Genomic DNA, 22,568 nt, shown 5'->3' with positions numbered 1-22,568 from the left:
AGTTGTTCTTAGTTGACCACCTTTTATGTTTAAAGGGAACGTATGCTCTTTGTGAATTTCTGTTATTTTTATACTGTTATGATGTTGGGTGTCTATGTTAAACATGGTCAAAGGTCTAAAACTTGAGGTGAACGTATGTAAAAATGCTCCTTGAAAGTCAAAAGTCCAGGCCTCAGCCTATTTGTTGTGTTTGCAAAGTTACTTCTACTTCCTCCCTGTGATGATGTCAGATTGTTTTCACAAACAGACGGCCGTCTGTCCCGTAACCTTTGTTGCTAAGGTTGTTGCTAAGGTTGTTTCATAGGCTGCTCGCGTTGTCCACTGGCATATTTTGGATCAGATTTGGACTTGAACATGTATGGATGTATTTGAGAAGTTTCCATTTTGATTAAAGAACAAGAAAAACAAGTGAAATCCTACCGCTATAGTCAGCCTGCGGATGTCTGCCAAAGGGCGGCTTCCAAGAGCTGGCCAATCAGAAAAGAGTGGGCTCCCTGGGACGGGCGCCTTAAAGATACAGGATATGACAGGATATGACATATCAAGCACATTTCAAGGTCAATATTTTTATTCTGGGGCAGTTCTGGTTTATCTTTGTATGACTCACAGTTCAAAAAAACTCCCTATTTATCTTATACTGGTCCTTTACGCAGCCCCTCAGTTCAGCCTCTGTCTGAAACAGGCCGTTCTAGCTCCTGTCTCTTCAAGACTCCCGTCCCAATGAGCCCACTCTGTTCTGATTGGCCAGCTCTTGGAAGCTGCAACAAACTATAGTTGTAGGATTTCTATACTTTTTCTCTTTCTTTACTCAAAATGTCAACTTCTCAAATACATCCATACATTTTCCAGGCGGAATCCAGTCCAAAATATGAGAGTGGACAACACAAACAACTTTAGCAACCAAGGCTATGGAACGGACGGCCATTTATGGGCATGTGTGACAATCTGACATACACTCATCAACAAGATAGAAAAAAACATTGCAAATGAAGCATTCAGAGCAGGTTGAAGCCCTGGCTTCAAGCACTGACTGGAATTTTGACCATGTTTAACATAGATATCTGACATCATAACAGTATATAAATAACAGAAAACCAGAAAAAGCATAAAATGCCCCCTTTAAGTAGTATTTTAGTGATGTTATTTCGTTTTCTTTTTTATCTTCATTTTCTGTTTTCCCTTTTTTATTTTCTATTTTCAAATATCTGAATTATCATAGAGCTAGAGGACTGTGTGCAAATAAAATACAAGTTTGTTTTTTTACAGTGTTTAAAATATTAAAATCAATTAAAACAGAAATAAAGTGACCAAAAATGATTTGCTGAATCCAATGAATGTGCAAGTTTTATTTGTTAGATGACTTCTGATGTGGCTGTTACTGCCAATTTTGATTTTAGTGTCTGATGGGCATTTCTCCAAATCACTCTGCACAGACGCTGGTGCAGCAAGCCAAGCTGGCATTAGTGTCTTTATAGGCCAGCTTGTTGCTGACTTTTAGTTTACCATATAGTTTAAGCAAATTAAGCAAGTCTTATCTGTCTTGATGGTGACTAGGCATTTCTTTGAGAAAATCCTTGTTCCTATGAATGTAAAACCTCTGAGACTCAGACTCAGCAACTGAACCATATTTGCATCGCTAGAAGGTTCTTAATTGAAACAATACTGGTTTTCCATGTCATGGCTTGCCCGCTGTCTTATCCCGTGTAACTTCTCATGTAATCTACCTATTGTTACAGCCTACCCCCTGCATGTTTCTACACTTTCTCAGATCCACTGAAGCAGTTACAAATACAAACAGCCTCCACAAGATGATGACTCACAGCAAAATTCTGCTGAATTCAATCCCTTGTGATTTCCAGTTACATAACAGCAACTGATCTTCTTAAAATCTATAGAGTAAACACTATTAATCTCCTGACTGGACCTCAGCGAACTCACGTGAAGCAGCTTTTCCTTGAACAGGCCATGCATGCCAAGCTGGTACCAGGCAGGCACAGTCGGCAGTCAGGTCAGTAGGTGTTCATGTGTGGCCACGTGTCGGAGAACATCTCTGTAATATTCACGTCCCAGCGTTTCTGTTTGTCTGCCTGTTTTTGCAGACAATGGGGGGCGAGGCATTATCAAGTGCTTGCACCCTTCCTCTTTCCCCTCTCACTCCCCCCTCAGCCTCCTCTTCCTAATTTACACGACCCCCTTTATCCCACTAACCGTTGCCCCCTGTGGTTTAAGAGAGCCACATTTAGCTGTGCTCCATTAGCCGACTCAGAGAAAAAAAAAATCCTTGATGATGGAAGTAGGTTTGCAGACTGGCTGGTTGGCCATGGGACCCTTTGTTCAAGAAGGATGCCTTAAAATGAAGAAAAAATTAGAATTAATAACAATTTTACTGTAAGCTGTTGAGCAAGTTCATTTAAAACAATAATTCTTCAACATTGAAATAATTTCCTCTTTATCTCTGTGATTCAGCAGTTTGAATCACATAAACATCTAGTCATGTATTAAACAAAAGCATCTTGATCTTTGTTCTGTCCCTGATAGCAAACACATTTGTGCTCCGTGGATGAAAGCGTGTGTGTGCACACGTGGCAGCCTGTTTTTAATAGTTAATGAGGATTGATGTCTGGAAGTGGTGACCTTGTATAAGGTTTCCAAGTGGAATCCATACATATTGATCCTTTCGGTTTTATGCTCTGTTGGACACACGATTCCTTTTTGCTCCACGTTTCCCCGGCCACCTCAATGGTCACACTTGTGATGATTAATTGTGTTTAGTCGGTCAAAGACAGGCTTCTTGCAAGAGAGGTTCGACTTTCAGTCCAAAGTTCTTTAAACTGCACATCCTGTAGTCTTCATATCTTCAATTAGCATTGTTTTACTTACAGTAAAGACCAAAGACTGATGAAATACAGGGTTTACCATTGGATGGTTTTATCTGATTATTATTGTTTAACCAAAAGCCACATTTGGTGTTTTGACTTTGAAAAAGTTGGCTTTAGTCATCTTTAGTCATCCATTTAGACCACGGGGTCAGACAGTACAGACGCTCTCTCTCCACTACAGTCAGTAAAACACAACGGGGTCTATAAATGTATCTTCCACTGCCGTGAGGAAATGACAGTCCGTCTGAGCAATCAGCCTCAGATTCCTGTTATTGCTCCTGGTTACTGAGCTGCCAACAAACATGTCTGGGAAGGTCAATGACTCCACATTGATACACAAACATTGGAGACCAGGCCACCCACATCAGCTGTAGTGGTGGTGTTGATCTCTCTCTTGAACCAGGATGTGATGTGAGACTGTCGTGAGAAGTGTGTTCAAATATAGAAAAGAAGAAAAGATGCTGGGCAGAAAAAAACATTTGTATTGATCCAACTGCAAAAGTGGCAAATGCTTATTTGGGGTCATATTATCTTTTTTTATGGACTAAACAAGCCTGCACAACCAAAGACTGAAAGCCTTTCTGACAGTGTATGACTCTAAATTTGAGTTTGAGTCTCTGACACACCCTCCGCATGCAGGCCGGCAAACAGCTCTTCTCTACTAAAAGGCAATGACAGTTTAAAAAGAGGATAACAGTGCCAGTTTGGTGCGGTAAGGGAGTAGCTATGTGGCACAGAGTGCTGAGCAATGCTGAGAAAAATGGAAGAAATACAGAGAGAGAACTAGAAGGCGTAACCCCTGCTTTCCTAGAATAATTTCTGCTTTTCTCTCTAACTGAGAAACTATTACTCAACTGTCACATTCATATTACACCTGAGTAAGATGTTTTTAATGCTATTTATAGAGTGAACGTCTCCTTCCTTTTTTTTCATCCTTAGTAGATGGTCTGCAAGATGCCTAAAACTATGATTGTAATGCAAATGTCCAGTACTTTTATGAACCAGATGACTTCAATGTGAGCCCTGTGTCCAAATGCTAATGGTGTTGTGCTGGCTATTATGTTGCAGGAGGCCCGTGTCTGGCTGAGACACAAAGAACAGCTCCTCCCCTCCACCGTCACCTCTTGTGATGATGCATCCCTGGTCCTCACCACCGATTATGGGAAGGTAAGAAGACTTATTTTTCACTGCTGAAGCATCAATACTGCCAATGATTCATATCCTTCTTGTCTGTCTTCACCATGTGTTGTCACATTTTTCATGGATTTAGAAGTCCACCCTTAAGGTTAAGGAGATAGTTTTTAAATCAACACTGTTCAGTCTTTCTTATGCATATCATCCTTCTAATTTATCATTGGCTATAACTGACATAGTGAACTTGTAATCCTCCCCTAACCTTTCAGTTAAAATGTGCAAGGGGAGGGGAGGGGTCTTGTGTATATGTTAGAGGGTTAATTGTTCGCACACATGTGTTTCATCTCTCGGCTCTTCCGTGGGATCAACACCTTTTGTAATAAAGTAAGAATGACAGGAATGGGCTCCTTGTGACAAGTCATTGGCCTGAGCTTATCTGTTTGGCAGTGCATGGTGGTCTTTGTGTCTGGAGGAAATCCTGCTAGAGAGAGGGGGGTTGGGGGGTGGCGATGGACGGTTAGAAAATAGCTGTGAAAATGAAATGGATTGAAAATGAGCTTTTCTGTGCCGCTCGTGTCTTATGGAATGCCTTTGTACTCAACAAACCTTATGAGCAGTGTATAGGATTGCACACCAGCTCTATACGTTCACCGTCTGTCCAAACTCAAATGCAGCCGCAGGTCTTTGAATAGGTCAAGGCCTTAGGAAGGAACAGGGAAGGGCCCAAGGACCAATTCTGTCCACAGGATTAAGATGTATACCATCATTTCCACAACAACTACAAGCCAAGACCCACAGAGAAATATCACCTTATTCTGCAGCTGTAAGAGTTTTAATGTCTTTCAGCTCATTGTGCTTTTACAGCCTGAAACTTTCTAGCAGGCAGCTAATAAACCCACTCACTGTATACAGTACTACCTACACAATGTCAAATAGCACAGTAAGTGCATTGACATCCACCTGTTTTTATGCACATTTTCAATTTGTACATAAGAAAACCTGAGTGAAAACGCAGGAAATTTGGAAAAATTATGAAATGCTTGAAGCTTGTGATTTATACGTCACTCAAGCTTTTGCTCCACTGATGAGACGAAAGAAGCGTCAGACGAAAAACATCAGATCTGTGTAGAGCGAAGAGGAGACTGTAACATTCCTCAAATTAATACATGACACAAACATACATGCCATATTTCCATCACTTGTTTGACTGGCCCTCTTTTAATTATGTTCTTTTGAAATGGTTTAATGGCACCTGACTGGAGAATTAGCACCTCCAACTGTTTATCTTGATACGCCCAACTCCTAAAATCAACATAACAGTAGTGGATAGAAATGCATATTAGTTAGCTTTTTTGACAATTTTCTGGAAATTCAGTTGAAATTTATGCTACATTTGGATGGAAACTTGACTACTGACAAAGCTAGCGTCTAGCTGGTGAACATAGTGAAGACTTTAGCAGCTTAAGAGCCAGATATGAATGAATGAATGTTACTCTGTTTCTGCCAGAAGTGTAAACAACTGTTTGCTCACATGTAAAACTAATAAATGGTGCTGAATCCTCTTGTTCTCAGATTGGAGTATAGTCTGTTGGTTCTCTATGATCCATATCAAGGTAACACTGTAAGACAAAAAACACTGATGTAACTTTCAGTGTGCATGAATGTGAGAAAGGAAGAACAAACACCTTTCTGTCTCTTTGAAGATGCAGATGAGAAGAACAGAGACATCAAACAGTGTACACCTTCATATCATATCACATCGCATCTTGTCTAATAAAATTAAATCTCTTTTTAATATAGGACAAGCAAGTTTAACCTTTTTCCATGTGATATATTATTAGTGTCATAAGACCAACAATTTGCTGCCAGATATGTCACCTTGGCATGAGAGTGAAGTCCACGTGGACCACAAGTGATGAAGCACGTGAATTAACAACTACACAGTAGCAGATCATCAGGGCATGTGTGTAGTGCATGAGTCGTTCTGTAGAGTTTCCTGGAGCCAGAGCAGGGTGGTGTATAAAAGGTAGAGAGTCATAGAGGACATATGAGAGATGAGAGGGAACATATGAGCTCATTCATGTGCCCTTCATCTTCAGCACGTTTGTTTAACGATTCTGTGGTCAGTGGTGAGGATTCTTGTAGTGAGAGAGTGGCACGAGTGAGTCTGAGCGGTGGAAACATCATCAGTCACAGCTAGGAGGGATTCACTGCACCAGGTCAGAGGTTGAGTCTTATTTATTGTTTAAATACGACCAGGAAATACCAGCAGGGTGCTGTTCTCAGTCCAAAAACATTTCACCATTCTCAGTAGGATTGAAAAAGATAACATTTGGTTAAAACAGCCGGGCAGTTGGATCAATGTGATCTTCACGTGTGAGCCTAGAATTTGTTGGTCAGCAGGCCAGACATATGGATGTCTCCTCTGGCTGCAAGTCCTGAGACTCTGCAGCCAGAATGAAAGGAATGTGAGACTGATAAACAGACGGCCTCCACGTTCAGAACCGCTGCCTGACCTCATGTGATCCTCTGCCCCTGGACCACATATCTGCTGAGTTTTATTTGCGTTTCCTTATTTAGCTAAAATCTTTATTTAAACCAGCAGGCTCAGGGTATTATAAACGTCTATCTTCACTGTGTCTTAATGTTTTACATCTATGTGCCGTGTCAGAGGTGGTTTGGTAAATGTATCCTGGCAGCATTTCCCCCTCAGGGCTGTGATATACCATTATCCATTGCGTCAGTGCTCATAGTAAGGTGCTGCTCCCTGAGCTTGCAGACTCAAGACAGCACTACCAGAGTGTCTTTAACCACATGGCCTCGGCTTTAACGGGCTGACCTGGCTGCTGCTACATTAACCATCATATCAGCATTCATCATTGTCTTTTCCTGGTACACCACAGATCTGAAGGAGAACAGTGAGATACAGTGAGCAGGCACACTGAAGCCAAGAGATAAATGTCTTGTGGCTTTGTGTGTTTGAGTGCATGCATCCATCTGTGTATGTGTGTGTGTGTGTGTGTGTGTATGTTTTTTTTCTATGGCCAGATGGCACCAGCTGGATTAATAGTGTGTGAGTTATTCCCAGTGGGGTGTACTGTGCACATGTAAAGAAAAGCAGGAAGCGAGGTCTGTCACCTGAACTAAATAGCTGCTGCCGGTGATGTCATCTTTGTCTTACACACATCAATAACTGTTGTAATAAATTAACAATAAAGGAATCCCGAACTGTGTTAGTCTATAAGGCCTAAATAGTGTTTTTACGCATGAATCATTCGGCACATATAGTACATATTGCTCATATTTTATATCTGTTGCTAGGTAAACTTTATGGGGAAAAACAGCAAAATTATGGCCAGACGTTTTGTAACTGATGTAGAGCTGAAATGATTAGTCTATTGATTTGTTAGACGATCAATAGAAAAATGATTGGCAACTATTTTCATTATTGATTCACCACTAAAGTAATTTTTCAGACAAAAATGCCAAAGATTTCCTTGTTACAGGAAATCTCTGGTGAGGATTTGTTGATTTTCTTTGTCTTATGAGGTAGTAAAGTGAAAATATTTGTGTTTCTAACTGTTGGTCGGACAAAATGAGCAATCTGATGATGTCAGATTGAGCTTTGGGAAATTATGATGGCTATTTTCTTACATTTTATAGACCAAACAATTAATTGATTAATCATGAAAATAATCATTAGCAGCAGCTCTAAATTGATGGTCTTTTCTCTAAAGGATATTGTGTAAGTTTATTGCACAAGATAAATTACACACTCTTGTTGTGATCTTGACACTGACTATTCTTATGCCCCCCAAAAAGCGAATATCCTTCACATATTATGCACAAATTCATAAACTCTTTGGGTATCTGCTTTGCTCTCAACAAATTGTCTCTAGACTAAGTGAAAGAGATGAGATACGTGTGAAGCTGTTCAGGCCCTGTAGACATACAGTCTGTGAGGTTTAAAATAGGTCATTGATGGCCCCTCAGTCTTTTCTGGATTATTGGTCAATGGAGCCATTATGTGAGCCTTTAATTGAGTGATGTGCATTCATGAGTGCGCTCACAGAAGTAACGTGCTCACACAAACATTATTGTAAGAATCTGCGTTTGCTGTTAAGAAATATCAATATAAAGATATTGCCTGATGTCTCAGTTAGTTGTAATACTACATAAAGCCCTCTGTGTGTACCTCACTAACTTGTTTTCACAATTTTCACCATTAATAAGCCTAACGCACCCCCCATGTCCCCCGGGTCTGGGTGGGATCCCCCTTCAGCAGAAGGATTCACTGGAGGACAGAGAGAGAGTCAGACTGAGTAAAAAAAAAAAAAAAAAAAGAGACAGAGGCAGAAACAGTGATGAACAAGACTGTGTTTGTATCCACAAGCGTGTGATTTTTGTTTCTCCTCATTTGTTATTTCTAAAGGCTTGAATATATGTGCCAATAAAACATAAGTTCACTGGGCCTCTGAGCCAGACCCCGCCTATACGTGAATATTCAGCAGAGCTGCTTGAACAAAGCAGCAGCAGGGTGTGGCTTCAGTGAGGAGGAAACAAAAGGAAAAGAGCTTTACAGCTGCAAGAAAGTTTTAAAATTCAAATGGTTGCTTTAGTATCATCATCAGGAAATTTAGTCTGTGTTGTTTTTGTGAGACTTTTCAATTCTTTGATAGGTTTAATTCATGAGAAGTTCTGTCTAAATAAGAATAAGATATCAGGGCTCACCTAATAGTGCTGGAAATATTTCTGTTTGTTGTCTATTAAACCTTTGACATTTTTGTCTGTGTAAAATATATCTCATGCGTAATTCGCAAATACAAATGAGTCTGGAACGTCTCAGTTCATTTTCATTTTCCAAGGGGTTATTAACGGGCACAGACGAAAATGCCTCTGGACGCAGTTGGATAGACCTACAACCAATGAGAGCAACAAAATGTGTGACATAGCATTGAGTGGCATAGCCCTTTGTAGCCCTCTGAACGAGAAGGGTCTATCTTGCAGACCTTCATGACACGCCCACCTGACCCCTGACCCCAACCCTAACCACCCCATTGCTCATGCCTAAACCTAACCAAGTGAGTGTGTCATGTAGTAAAGTGGGTGTGTTGTGTCGATACTGCGAGTCCGCAGATAGACTTACTTGCTCTGTACAGTCATTGTATCAAACCCGCCCCCATATTAGATAAATGGTTGTGATTGGCCCGACCCGGACCAGGTGGGCTGGAAATCTGTCTGAACGGGAGGTGGAAGTTCAAAATTCATAAATCTGCCACAAATTTAAGATAAATGGATGAAGTTTATTGTCTGCCATTTTTAGTTTTTGAGTGCTCATTTTTTTTAATGGACCAGACTGCTGTGCGAAATTTGGGGTGTTTATGTTCATGGGAATGCAAATTTATTAGAAGAGGGAGGAAAGAAGGAGTACATTTAAAAAAAAAAGAAAATGTAAGAAAACAAAAGAAAATACTGGCAAAAACTATTTGCTCTCTACTGTATCAGTTTTTTAAATATTTGCAGTTCACCATATTGTTACAAACTCAAGGGGGTTTTAGATTTTATATCAGCAAAAGTTTCAGTCTATTGGTGTTCATTATTTTTTCTGTTTTGTGTCTAACCACGTGGCCAGCAGTGAGCTGTTGCAGTATCAACACCATGCACTGTTTGGTGAGAATTGATTAGTACAATGAACAGCTTCACCAATCAATCACATGACACATGTTGTTGTAAGTGGCATGAAGTTGCCTCCGGCCATCATTACATCACTCAAACTGTTCACACTGAAGAAGCTACAAACAGGCCACGTGAAACAGGCGTTATGGCTGCTGTGGACTGACTGTAACCATGAACAAAAATTAAATAATGACTTTAATTACAGCCCTTATAGCCTTTGTGAGGTAAATTCATACATTCATACTTTGAAACTTTGAATTGGTTTTATTAGGTTTTTGGGAGTTGATAATGAATAACAGTGTTATATCACTGTGGTCGGGTCAGGCACAGAATCAGGCTTTTGTTGAAGTGTTGTTATTTGTTGATAACACCACATGAGTCCAGGGCTGACCGCTCTACAGCTCCTACGGGGAAAATGTTCCAATATGTCTAATTTTATAATGGACTACAACAGAATTTTACAGCATCTCCCAAGAATTGAAACTGAAACAGTAAATAGTATTAGTCTGCGTCAGTCTGCGTCTAGACCTTATCTGGTCTCATGTTCCATTTTAGTCTCCATTTAGCTTTATCTACAGGATGTTTTATACGAAGATGTGAATAAATATTGATGAGAAATGCAGTGGCTGTGAGCTGGAATGAAACAAAAAATAAAACCAAGCAGGGAAAGACCAGAGTGGGGCAAAAAAGAGGAATGTGAAAGCTCTTTTGATGCTGGGAACTCCCGCTCAGTTTTCTCCAAGCATCTCTGATGTCTCAGGCATGAGAAACTCTCAGAGGCCCGCTCTGAGAGATCTGAACAGAACATTATTCATAGGAGATCAAAAACAAAGGTCGCAGAATATGATAAACAAACACATACATATTGAGTATCTGCACACACACAAAAATATGAACTTCTTTGGGTTATATATTATTCTGGTGAAGGTGCTTTCCTAAACCCGACGCCCTCACTGCAATCAAGAGTGTAACGCGGCCCTGTAGCCTCTCATAGTCGTTTGTTATCCTGAATTATTTTTTCTTGCAGCCCCTTTAGTGCAACTTTGAGCTTTGGGAATGTAAAGAATGCTAACACAGGCGCTTGACGTATCCCAGATTTCTTTGGTTTATTTGATTGAGTGTTGGACACAGTGTCTCATCATCAATGCTGACAGAAAGTCAACGCCTAGGAGGCAGTTTATATTCCCCATTTTACAGCGCATTTTTTGTTAATTTGACAGGATGAATAATTGTTATTATTTACATTTTATCCAAATATACTAGTGCAAGCTCAGTATTACATTATCCTGTATAAATGTACTGCTGTGTCCAACGAAGGCAAACATCGAACACTGATTGTTGTTTTTCTTCATCATGAGCGGATTTTCATATCTTAAGTCCCATAGATGCTTTAAAATGATCATCTACCCCCTTTATGTAATGCTGTTCAGAAGGGAAATTAAAGTTATATTTTGCAATCATTGCATTTTCAATTGTTTATTAGATAATAGGCAGAGTTGTCAAATAAACAGGTGTTGATGATGACGTCAAGCACGTTAAGCGACTGATGTAATTGAATGTAAAATGATAATGCTGATTAAGGATGTGGTACAAGTGAAAAGCCTGTTTGATTTATTCGTCAGTCAGGGCTCATGGTGAATAGTGAATCTGGGCCAATTTGACAGAGAGGAGAGGGTGGAGTTAAAGCTGAATGTTTAGGGACAGCTGGCTGTAAATCTGCTCGATGGATGACATCACTGCACATGCTGCCTTTCTCCCCAAGGTCCTCACCCTTTCAGAAACCTTAATACAACAGAGATATGTAGCAAATCACCGATGACTGCATTGTTATTATGCTTTTTCCCTCAGCATACGCCCGTTCTCTGATGGCCATCTAAAGCTAAAGTGGACACGGCTGTCAAACTGCAGTGTAATTAAAAAATATTTTCCCTCATTTTTATACAGATTCACTTTAGTTAATGCTTTTGCATAAATGTGCAAAAGACAAAAACCACACATACATATCAGTGCAATGATTTCTTAATACAGAGGTAGCCTTTTAACACTGAGATCTTCTTTAGAGTTTTAAATATCTGCCATGTAGAAGGATGAAAATTAGCATTTTAACATAAAGGATGGTGTCCACAGTCAAATTGCTTATACTGTTCAACTGACTCGTCCCACTGCAATGATTTGATAGTGCCAACATATAATACTATAGATAAATACATGGGATAAGTGTAGGATAAGATGAGTTAGCATAAGGCATGACAGGGAGCATCTTTGATTTGGCAGTGATAGAGGCTTTACAGGCTTTCTTGTGATACTATTGACTTTTTTAAAGCTGCACTGATCAATATTTTCACATTAACAATGGATTGAAAGCTACTATGTGCAAGTGTGTCTCCACAGAACTCAGTAGTGTCTTTTAGCTCGTCGTTTTCATTTATAGCCTTCAACTTCAGCTGTTTTAGTTCACTCACCGCTCTCAAAAGTCTTATTTCCAGCAGCAGCCAGCAGCTATTTTCAGTGGGAAAAAAAACCGACACTACACTTCCTGCCCAGCATCAAACAGCAGACAGCTAATGAGCATAGTGGATCATTTAGCAGCAGAGCCAGATATTAGCTTCAGGAGTGGGTGGAAACCAAAGACGAGCTATAAGGAGAGGGATTTGATAGGTGGACACAAACAAGACTCCTAATGAATGTTGCTCCATGTCTGCTGGAGGCAACTGTTATGTTCACCAAATCCATTTTATAAGGTGATAATATGTCGATGTTGTGTTTACTTGTTCCACTGCTCGAGGTTGCCAAAAAATATATATGTATCAATGAATTCTGCTTTAAATGTATAATAGTATATGATGTTTTTTTTGACTATTACAGAAAGATTTTGGTACCTCAGATTAATTCGTTTCACCTTCAAAGAATCAACTAAACCCTTTTAAACCTTCACCTGCACTCGGCAGCTCCACTCGTCAGTCGGGTACCGCTGAGCCCCAGCAGCCAGTCAGTGCTGACTCAGCAGTTCTCTGAAACCCGATGTCTTTTCCCATTTGGGACGCAAGTGAATATGCAAGATGAGCCAACAGTAATGTACTGGGACACCACAACCCCAGCCTCTCGTCCATCAGTATTGATCTAGACTCTGCTTCCCATCAAGTGACCAACACTGTTCTGTTATCTTGTGTCTCGTCTGTTAAAGTTCTGATAGCCGGAAAGTCTGTGAGACTCTCTGACTCCCTGTTTTATCTCTGTTGCTTTATGAGACTGTTTTCCTGTTTCACTGCAACTATGTAGACACTGGTTCATCTTGGTTCTTTCTCACTATGGTTACCTTTTGATCCATTTCAAGTCAACACTCTAAAAATGGGCCTTGAGCAGGACATGACAAGGACATCTCCAGACATCACATTTACTGTACCGCAGCGTCTAACTGGCCTTGTTACAGGAATGTGACATGGTGAGAGATTTGTTGTACAGATTGAAAAGTGAGTCAAACAGATCAAGGAGAGAGAGGCCCAGGCATGAGTTTGATAGGGGGGTTTATTCTGTACCTGACAGGTATGCTGGCAGCAGGCACAGGCAGGAACATATCAGGGATTCCAGTCTGTCACCTCCACCTCCGTTAGTCAGGTATCATCACAGTCATCCACGCATGCATGTGTCTGTGGTCACAGTGGAAGACTGATGTTGTGCCAGCAGTCTTATTCAGATCTGTGTAAACGTGTAGGTTTGGTTTTCTGGCTGTCTGCCGCCTTTGTTAGCTGTGATAGGAGAAACTGAATGTCAGCAAGAAGTCGCTGCTTTTGTACTATTAAAGTTATATATGGTGCCGTTCACCAGGATAGCAGTGTGTTGTATTGCTGATATTATTTGTCAATTAATCAATTAGTTTGCTTTGTTGCAGCAAGATGTGACTCACTAAAGCAGAACATTAACGTCATGCCAACACATATTTATTCTGTTAATACCATGCAGCAGGGTTGCCAATTAAACACTGAGCATACAGCAGTGCTTGAATTTAATTGAGTAGAGTTGTGGCACATTAGATTTTTGTCAACATCAGTACTTTTACATATTAGTATCAGTACTTACTACTGTCTGAATGTCGATACATGATGGTGTCCTGTCCAAACATGCCACAAGAGGAAATAAAAACGTGCAATGTGTGGCTTTCAGTCAAAAAAGCTGCTAGATAAGACTTTAGATTTTGGTTCATTTTTTAAATTACAATTCAAACACTGACCCTGAAATTTATTATTATGAAATCTAACTGTTTGGATATGTTTTTGTGTGTGTTGTTCCAGGTGATATACCTGCAGAAGGCTGAGATAAACAGAGAGACAGTTTACCCGATGCACCCCAGCAGCATCCATGGAGCAGAAGACATGTCTACACTGGCAGAGCTGCATGAAGCTGCCATCATGCACAACCTTTTTCTGCGCTACCAGAAAGACAACATCTATGTGAGCGACCACACTATATTAATTATCATGTTAACTACCATGATGTACCTGGTTATGTTGGTCCATTGTGTTGTTATTATTCTTACTCCAGGGAACTGGAACATGCAACACAACTACAGTGTAATTTAAATGTAGAAAAGTTTTTATTCAAGCAAGTATCAACATGATGAAATATGAGCTTTTGGGTATAGGTTTTTATATAAGGAGAATGCAGTTTGGCAAGAATATAAAGAGCCTGACCCACACTTTATTTTGACTATGAAAACTCACTTTTGCTTTTACTCTGCTGGTACTGCACTCATTCTCTTCTCTGCATGTATAAAACCCAGCTGAGCAGTTTATACACATTTTTGGGTGCTTGTCAAAAGGCATTCAATGAAAAAAACACTATTATTTTAACAAAAGTGAGCAAGGCCGGATGAGTGAAAGTTCATGTATTAAAATGTTAAACACCAACATTTAATAAAATGCTGATAACTCCTGGAACTAAAGAGTATTCAGAGCTGGATTCCAGATACGTTTGTTTGACCCTATCTCACTCCCAGGATTATTTTCTCGGTGGAACACTAAAGTCCCCTTGAAACTCTATCCAGGCTTTATTAAAATAATCATTGACCACAGACACATGGTAACTATGTTTTTCGAAATCCTATCTCCTAATCTCATCTTAGAGGGTCTGCCCGGTCTGTCTGTGTGGCATCACAGAACATTATCATTGTAGAATGATGACCCACAAACACACTTTTGTGAGGCACTTTTCCCCAAAGCGCATTAACAGAGCAGGAGCAGTGGGCTGGATCCTAAAATATTACCAGCCTTAGTGAACTTGTGCAAACTAGGGCATTCATTCACCATAGTTTAAGGTTATTTTCTAAGAGCATTAATGACTACACACACTGTGTCAGAAGAAGGAGACGGGAAACCGGGTGAATCTACTGAACTGATAATGTTAAGAAATTATACTGTGGATTTCACATAGCAGCTCAATGTTTGTTCAAGATATGAGCTGTAAAATACCAAGGATTTTTCTTTCATGCCATGTATATTCTGTTATCTTTCACTGATAATCTTATCTGTCTTCCTCTCTTTTTTTATCTCCCCCTTTTCGGCTGCACTTCTCTCTGCTTTTTTATTCCCATCAGACCAACATAGGTTCAATCCTGGCAGCTGTAAACCCCTATAAGCAGATAGCGGGCCTGTATGACGGCACTGCAGTCGATTTGTACAGCAAACACCAGATGGGGGAGCTGCCTCCTCACATTTTTGCTGTTGCCAATGAGTGTTACCGCTGCTTGTGGAAGAGACATGACAGCCAGTGTGTTCTCATTAGGTAAGGATTGGGAGGAAATCAAAAGCTGCATAGTATGGATCTCTGAAATTGTGCATTTGAACTTAAAGTCTTTACACACATGTTAGAAATAAGTTTGGCTGATTTGTTTTTCTTTTACATATTATGTCTTCAGTGGAGAAAGTGGTGCTGGGAAGACAGAAAGCACCAAGTTGCTGCTGAAGTTCCTCTCAGTGATGAGTCAAAACTCAGCAGGTACTCCTCTGTCGGAGAGGACCACCAGAGTGGAGCAGGCCCTCGTCCAGAGCAGGTACTGTATGACACCCAACCTCTGACCCCAAGTATGTTTGAGTTTAAAGAAAAACCCTCACCCTACTATTTTTTTTGTTGCTTTCCAAAATGATATTCTTGGAGAGTCTATTGGCAGGGTGGGAAAATCTCTGAAACACCATTTAGACCATCATGGGTCACAAAAAATCCTGTTGAAAACCACAGAATTCAATAAATGAGTGAAAAGTGTTTATTTGGTTAGTGGGTCTATGTGGCGACCCACAGTAATTATCAATAGTAGGGAAATCTCTGACGTACAAAATTCCATTCAAATTTCACATTTTTTTTAGTCACTGACACAGTTTGCACAGCACAGAGATACAAATACACGATGCATAGTTCTCCCAAGGCTGCAAAAAGCCTCCTTGACTGAGGCAGAAATACACTAACAGAAGGTTATTTGATTTGTTGGATTTGGTGGTTGACTTGCTTGTCCTTTTGTCTCCAGTCCCATCATGGAAGCATTTGGGAATGCTAAGACTGTGTACAACAATAACTCCAGTCGCTTTGGGAAGTTCATCCAACTCCACTTTTCCCAGAATGGAAACATCCAGGGAGGCTGCATCACTGACTGTATCCTTTAACAGTGTATTTAGATATACGATAAAGAAAATAGATCTTCACAGTGTTTTGTGCAGATGACACAGACCTTTTTGTTTTTTCTCCTTGACTTTCAAACATCAGATTTGCTGGAAAAGGTAAGTTTGTGTTAAAACAACCGGGATCAGCATATTTCTTATTTGATGAGATCAATGTGTAATATCACATTCAGCCTTGAAATACTTTTACATCTTCTTCTAACCATCCTCTCTTTTCAAGAACCGCGTGGTTCGACAGAATCCTGGAGAAAGAAACTACCACATCTTCTACGCGCTGTTAGCAGGGGCAGACAAAGACCACAGAGGTTGGTGTTTACAGAGTTTAAAGGAATAAGGTACAATTTTTCACCCACGTAGTCACCAAAGTCATGGGTGCCAACACTTTCACATACACCAGACCCCTGTTTAGAGAAAGCAAGTGACTTAAAATGTGTGCTCCAAGCAGCACTGAAGCCAAGTGGAAACTCAATCAATCAAAATCAAATATACACAAAATATAAACAGTTTGAACCAACATGAATTTATGTTACATTTTTCTTTGTTTTCACAGGAATGTATTGTAGTTAACTGCTAAAAATGTTGTGAAATGTTTATCTCTCTGTATAATAGCTCTCTCTAAATCTGTGAGAATTAGTAGTGTGGAGCAAAGGGCCTTCCGATGTTATACGGAGGATGAAGTTGTCTTTTTTTGCATGAATACATTCAATTTCATTTGTCATTTCTCTGTGTTGCAGACATGTACTTACTGTCTGAGGGTCCTGAGTCGTATCACTACCTGAGCCAGTCAGGCTGTGTGCAGGACAGCAGTCTGGATGACAAGCAGCTGTTCAACAGCGTTATGGTAAGGACAAGGAAAGGAAAGAAGGAATATTTTCAGTGCACATGGTTTGTTGTACCTCAAGGGGGCACCATCACCCTTATATCGTGATTGTAATCCATTTTACCAGTCAGACTTCCAAATTCCTGAAAACATGAGGGGAAAATGTTTTGTTCTATTGAATTTTGAGGCACATAATGTTCATTTTAGTGTTTTATCATCAGTGATTTGTCATCAGTGATTCCGTGTTTCCTCACATGTTGTCCAACTTTGTCTGTGTTGTGTCGCAGGAAGCCCTGAAAGTGATGGAGTTCACCGAGGAGGAGATCAGAGACGTGTTCAAGTTGCTGTCTGCTGTCCTCCAGATGGGCAACATTGAATTTATGACTGCTGGCGGGGCTCAGATCACTTCTAAAGGGGGTAGGAGAAGAAATTAAGGGAGTGATAACAGATTTACTACTCAGTGTGCGTGCGTGTGTGTGTGTGTGTGTGTGTGTGTGTGTGTGTGTCTGTGTGTGTCTGTGTGTGTTAGATGGACTCGGACAAAGTGGTGCAAGCATCCTAAATCTGTCCTGCGCTGTTGAAACTTTGAGGGAAATGGATGAAATAATGAATGTTTGTTTGGGTTTAAAGGGAGTAGTTCTTTCAAGAAAAAATCTTATTTTCCCTAAAATTAGTACCAAATTACATCATTTTCCCAGTAAATCTTTAGGAAAGTATTCAGAAATTACAGATCCTTTAAATAAAGTGTTGAAATTTCATTATTCATTTTCAAAACAGAGAAGAAAAAGTAATATTAGTTTTATGAGAACCCATCTCTTGCCAAACCATTTCTCAGACAAGCAACCTCATAAACTCTTTGGTGAGACCATCATTATGAACATATGCCATGCCTTGTGAAAACCTGTAGAGTTTAATTTTAAAACACCATTCACATTCCTGAGATCTTCAAACATAACAACAAGGTCGGGTTGAATCAAAGGGAAATGTGTGACAAAATGGTCCAGTGCTTCAGGTTGCTGTTTGCAACAAGTGGACACAGAACGTACGTGATGTTTATCATACAGTGGAAAAAATGTTTTATCTAACTTTGAAGCTGTTTGCGGGGAAATCTGGGAGCATGTGGGTTTTAGTGGTTAAGCCTGTTAAAATGACCAATTGTTACTTCCTGCTGGAATTTATTGTAGAAAACCTCTATTTTCTAAACCAGATGAATAGTTCACTGCTGATGTTGGATGTTCTGCAGTATTCCTTATGCCCCTGAGTTTGATTGACATTGTACTAGCAGACAGAGCTCTGAACAGGCTGAAACATGAGCTCAAGGCTCCTTTGTTAGCTGTGTCTGACCTCTTTTCCAAAGAACCAGTGAACTACAGTGACTGCAGAATACTACAGCTCCGCCAGCAGAGTAGAGTTTCCTATAGACTGTATAGGATCGCAGTATATATGTCAACTCTTTTGTTTGACATAAATAGGAGTGACTTGAACTGTCTGTGGCCTGCCTTACACGCATACATATCCAAGTATAAAAGTAAAGTTTAAATATTTGTATATCTATGTTTGTCTGTGTGTGTGTGTTTCAGTGGTCAGCAATGTCAGCGACCTGCTTGGCCTCGACTCCTTCCAGCTGTCAGAGGTGTTGACCCAGCGCTCCATGATCCTCAGAGGAGAGGAGATCTGCTCACCGCTCACTGTAGAGCAGGTAAACAACACCATCTAACCTAACTTACTCCTCCGCTGCTCATCAAAGGAATCATACAGAACAATCCTGAAACATTTGCACATCCTTCCTTATTTCCCACATTTCAGTGTAGTATCTTGGGATTTGGTGCAAGGTGGCACAAAGAGGTGGTTCAGAGGTTTTTTCTTTCTTGAATTGAAGACACTGGAACATACAGTAGATGCCTGTTTGTCTCCCTCCCCTCTCCTGGTGACACTCACAGCCTTTCTCCGGCACTCTCCCCCACATGCCTCTCCAGATCCCTTGCGTGACTCCCAGCCATTTCCTGCTTTTTGTCTGCCAGATTCCCAGCACAATAAAGCCATCGTGATAGTGATCTGAGTCAAAAGCACAATAGAGCCAATGACTGGGGGATGAAGTGAGGGACTTCTCCTCTGGAGGCAGTGCAGCCAGGCACGAAGACTTGAGACACCGTAATAATTCACTCATGCCTTGCTTGGCTTCAAATGTCCACGCTGCGGTTTGTAATTAATGTGAATATTTCAGAAATCTTCATCTGCATGTGTTATCCTTTTCGCCATATGCCAGAAGAACATTGTGACGCACGACACAATCCTTGTTGGATGAGCACAAGCCTCCAGCCCACTCGTTCTCACAAATGTCAGCGAATATGCAGAATGGACCTTTACTATAATCACAGGGACACGAAAGTCACAAGAAAGCTTTTCATCACTGGACAAAGATCTTGTGCTGTCACCCCGCTGCTGCTTGTTCTGCCTGGCCTTTGAAGCAGCCTGTCTCTTAATAGAGTGCATTATTCCAGTCCTGGAGTCAGTAAGAATGGCCTCTTCTCACAGTGGCCAGGGGTCACCCACCCTACGACTGCCTGCAGTAGCCCCCCTCCCCTCCTCTCCCCTCCTCTCCCCTCCTCATCCTGGACAAACAGCCATTCTTCTCACCCCTGTGACGGAGATCCTGGAGCCGCCAGCTTTCTGTTCACAGCCGCTTGTTGCAGGAGGCGACTGGCTATGATGGATTACTCAAAAGCCCGGGAGCATTGTTGCCCCAAATACAGTACACACCGCCACACTCTGTTGTGTTTTTAATTCAAGCACAATGCCTGTGGAGGAAGTGTCGCTGGCAAGCTCAAGCTGTTTGTATACATGCACGGATGATGTCTGTCTTGCTGAGAGGCCGACTTCATAGCAGCTGGAGAAAATCAGAAACTCGAACGGCTGATAGATTTTGTCACTACATAAGTATCAAATTACATGAGCTACGTTGTCAGTTACAGAGAGGTAAAGTCTCTGATTATGATAGTTGACAAAACAACTCCTCTCTTATTCTGGACTTTCGATTTGATCAACTTGTCTTCCTCAGCAGGCTGGAAACTTGGGAGCTTTTGACCTTTTTTTTACTCTAATTATGTTTAATTGTTTAACTGCCATGCAAAGAAAATCCCACCTGTCTGCTAATCCCAGCAGATTAAAATATACTTAAAGAAGATTTATAAAAAATATACATTTTTTAAAATCAAACTCTTCATTATAAGTCATGTGTAAGTCTTTTGAGTACTATGCCTTATTAGACTGCATGACTTTTCCTGGGTGAAGTGAAAGGAAAGGTGCAACAGCAAAGACATAATTTCCTTGTGCAGGGTTTAAAAAAAGTGAAGCAATTATCTACAAAAACGTGTTTATACAATGCTCTGATTTGACCTTTTTTTCTCCAGTTGAATTTTTTTAATATAACAAATACTGCGAGCAGTGCGTCACTCTTAAGATATGAAGGTGATAAACGACGGTGTCTGTTGTGAAAACACACATGGTCTTACCTGCTGCCTGCAGACAGATGCTGACATAACACACCTTTGTCTCCAAACCACTGTTTGTTTTATAGACTCTCCACTGCGGCCTCACACAGCCCGTTAGTCAAACAATAAATGTATCGTTGTTTTTAACCGCTTTAACCTCAATCTTATTGAACTAATGGAATGTATATGGTGATATTATGTTGTGTTTAGGATAGACACTGCAAAGTTTCTTCATTCATTATTTATGCCTGACTTGGTATCCATGGTAACCTCTGTGTCATGATTCGCAGGCCGTGGACTCGCGGGACTCAGTTGCCATGGCGCTTTATTCTCAGTGTTTCTCCTGGATTATAATGAGAATCAACCACAAGATAAAAGGCAAAGACAATTTCAAGTCCATCGGCATCCTGGACATCTTCGGCTTTGAGAACTTTGAGGTGAAATCTTACTCGTTGAATCCTAGCTTTATTCAGCAAAAAAGGTTTAAAGGTCCTGAAAGCTTATTTTATCACTCAGCTTCTTACCAAGAGTAAAGGGATCCTACATGAACACGAACTTTCCCTCCAAACTTAGAACAGTTTTGGTGATTTCGCATTAGAAAGCAGAGTATTTCCTTTTTCTCTGTGCTCAACTGGAAAAAGGTGATGTCACCTACTAAAGATGATTTTTAAGACATTGAGTGTTACTTATTTAGTCAGGAATATTTAATGTTTTTGAGAAATACTTAAGATTTGGAGCCACATTTTCAGGGGCTTTAAAATCATCATTTAAAATTTTAAATCTTTCAGTGAAATGAGATTTTACTTGAATCCAACACCAATAAATTCTGTAAAAAACATAAACATGCCATCACTTGTTTAAAGTCACACCGGTGAATCATTTTAAGACTCACATGACTTGTTGACATGCAATTATTTGCATTGAGAACTGATTACAGATGACCTGCCAAAGCTACAGAACTGACGGTTATGAAATTAAACAATTTTCTTCCGTCCTGTAGGTGAACCGGTTTGAACAGTTTAACATCAACTACGCCAACGAGAAACTTCAGGAGTATTTCAATAAGCACATCTTCTCACTGGAGCAGCTGGAATACAATAGGTACAAAGTCTCAATGAATTAAAGTTATTTTAAATAATTACATTTTACAGATTATGTTTGTGTGCTGATACAGTAGATTTGTTGAAAATAAAACAAGGCTTTGCATGTGCTGGAGACGGTCCCGCAGACAGAAAGGGTTGGGGATGGGGGTTGGGCCTCTTCTTGGCTTTACAGGCAGACTGCCAGAGGTTTGGATTCAGCTCAGATTCTCCCCCAGACAGTTGTTTTGTTGTATAAAGGACCAGCAGCTTGGACATGGCTCATTTCATCACATGTTCATGCTGGACAATACAGCCCTTGTGTCTTGCTAGTTGTTTATATTTATATACTGTGTATGTCGTGGGTGTGTGTCTTTGTCCTCACAGGGAGGGCATCCAGTGGGAAGCCATAGACTGGATGGATAACGCAGAGTGTCTGGATCTCATTGAAAAGGTAACGAGACAGTCAGACCCCTGACAGAGCAAAGTCACCGCCGGGACTGACCGCTAACCGCCAACCAGAGCGTGCTGACCCAGACGCCACACTGTGCTTACATTGCCCTCCTTCTCCTACTCTATCATTATATAGTCTCGTTTTGCATGTTGTGTGCACAGTAATGTACATCAGTCAGCAATTAGAGGTATGGCTGAAGTGAAGCATGAAGAAAACTTGTGTTATTTTATCACCATAGTTATAATGGTGGGCCTCTACAGAGGTGGGCTTGGGTCTGTACGCTTTCTGGTTCTTGGAAACCTTAAGGGAAGCAATAAGACTATGGACTACATACACTTGTGAATAGTCTTGGTGGCCATCGTTAGATGAT

At 40.5% G+C, this 22,568-nt stretch overlaps 1 protein-coding gene across 1 annotated transcript in view; it reads left to right on the top strand.

Annotated features, from left to right (window-relative positions):
* myo10l3 (myosin X, like 3) overlaps positions 1-22,568 on the top strand; it is a 55,964-nt gene that overhangs the window by 11,910 nt on the left and 21,486 nt on the right. The window contains exons 2-14 of the mRNA XM_044364953.1: positions 3,948-4,046; positions 13,979-14,137; positions 15,280-15,467; positions 15,601-15,735; positions 16,204-16,328; positions 16,440-16,453; positions 16,575-16,659; positions 17,089-17,195; positions 17,462-17,591; positions 18,755-18,873; positions 20,956-21,102; positions 21,666-21,766; positions 22,132-22,198. Of these exons, the coding sequence (XP_044220888.1) occupies positions 3,948-4,046; positions 13,979-14,137; positions 15,280-15,467; positions 15,601-15,735; positions 16,204-16,328; positions 16,440-16,453; positions 16,575-16,659; positions 17,089-17,195; positions 17,462-17,591; positions 18,755-18,873; positions 20,956-21,102; positions 21,666-21,766; positions 22,132-22,198 (1,476 nt within the window). The remainder of the gene's footprint in view (positions 1-3,947; positions 4,047-13,978; positions 14,138-15,279; positions 15,468-15,600; positions 15,736-16,203; positions 16,329-16,439; positions 16,454-16,574; positions 16,660-17,088; positions 17,196-17,461; positions 17,592-18,754; positions 18,874-20,955; positions 21,103-21,665; positions 21,767-22,131; positions 22,199-22,568) is intronic.

Source organism: Thunnus albacares, chromosome 11 (genome assembly GCF_914725855.1).
Source record: "Thunnus albacares chromosome 11, fThuAlb1.1, whole genome shotgun sequence".
Classification (NCBI taxonomy): domain Eukaryota; kingdom Metazoa; phylum Chordata; class Actinopteri; order Scombriformes; family Scombridae; genus Thunnus; species Thunnus albacares.
This window is presented reverse-complemented; position numbering and strand designations above follow the sequence as displayed.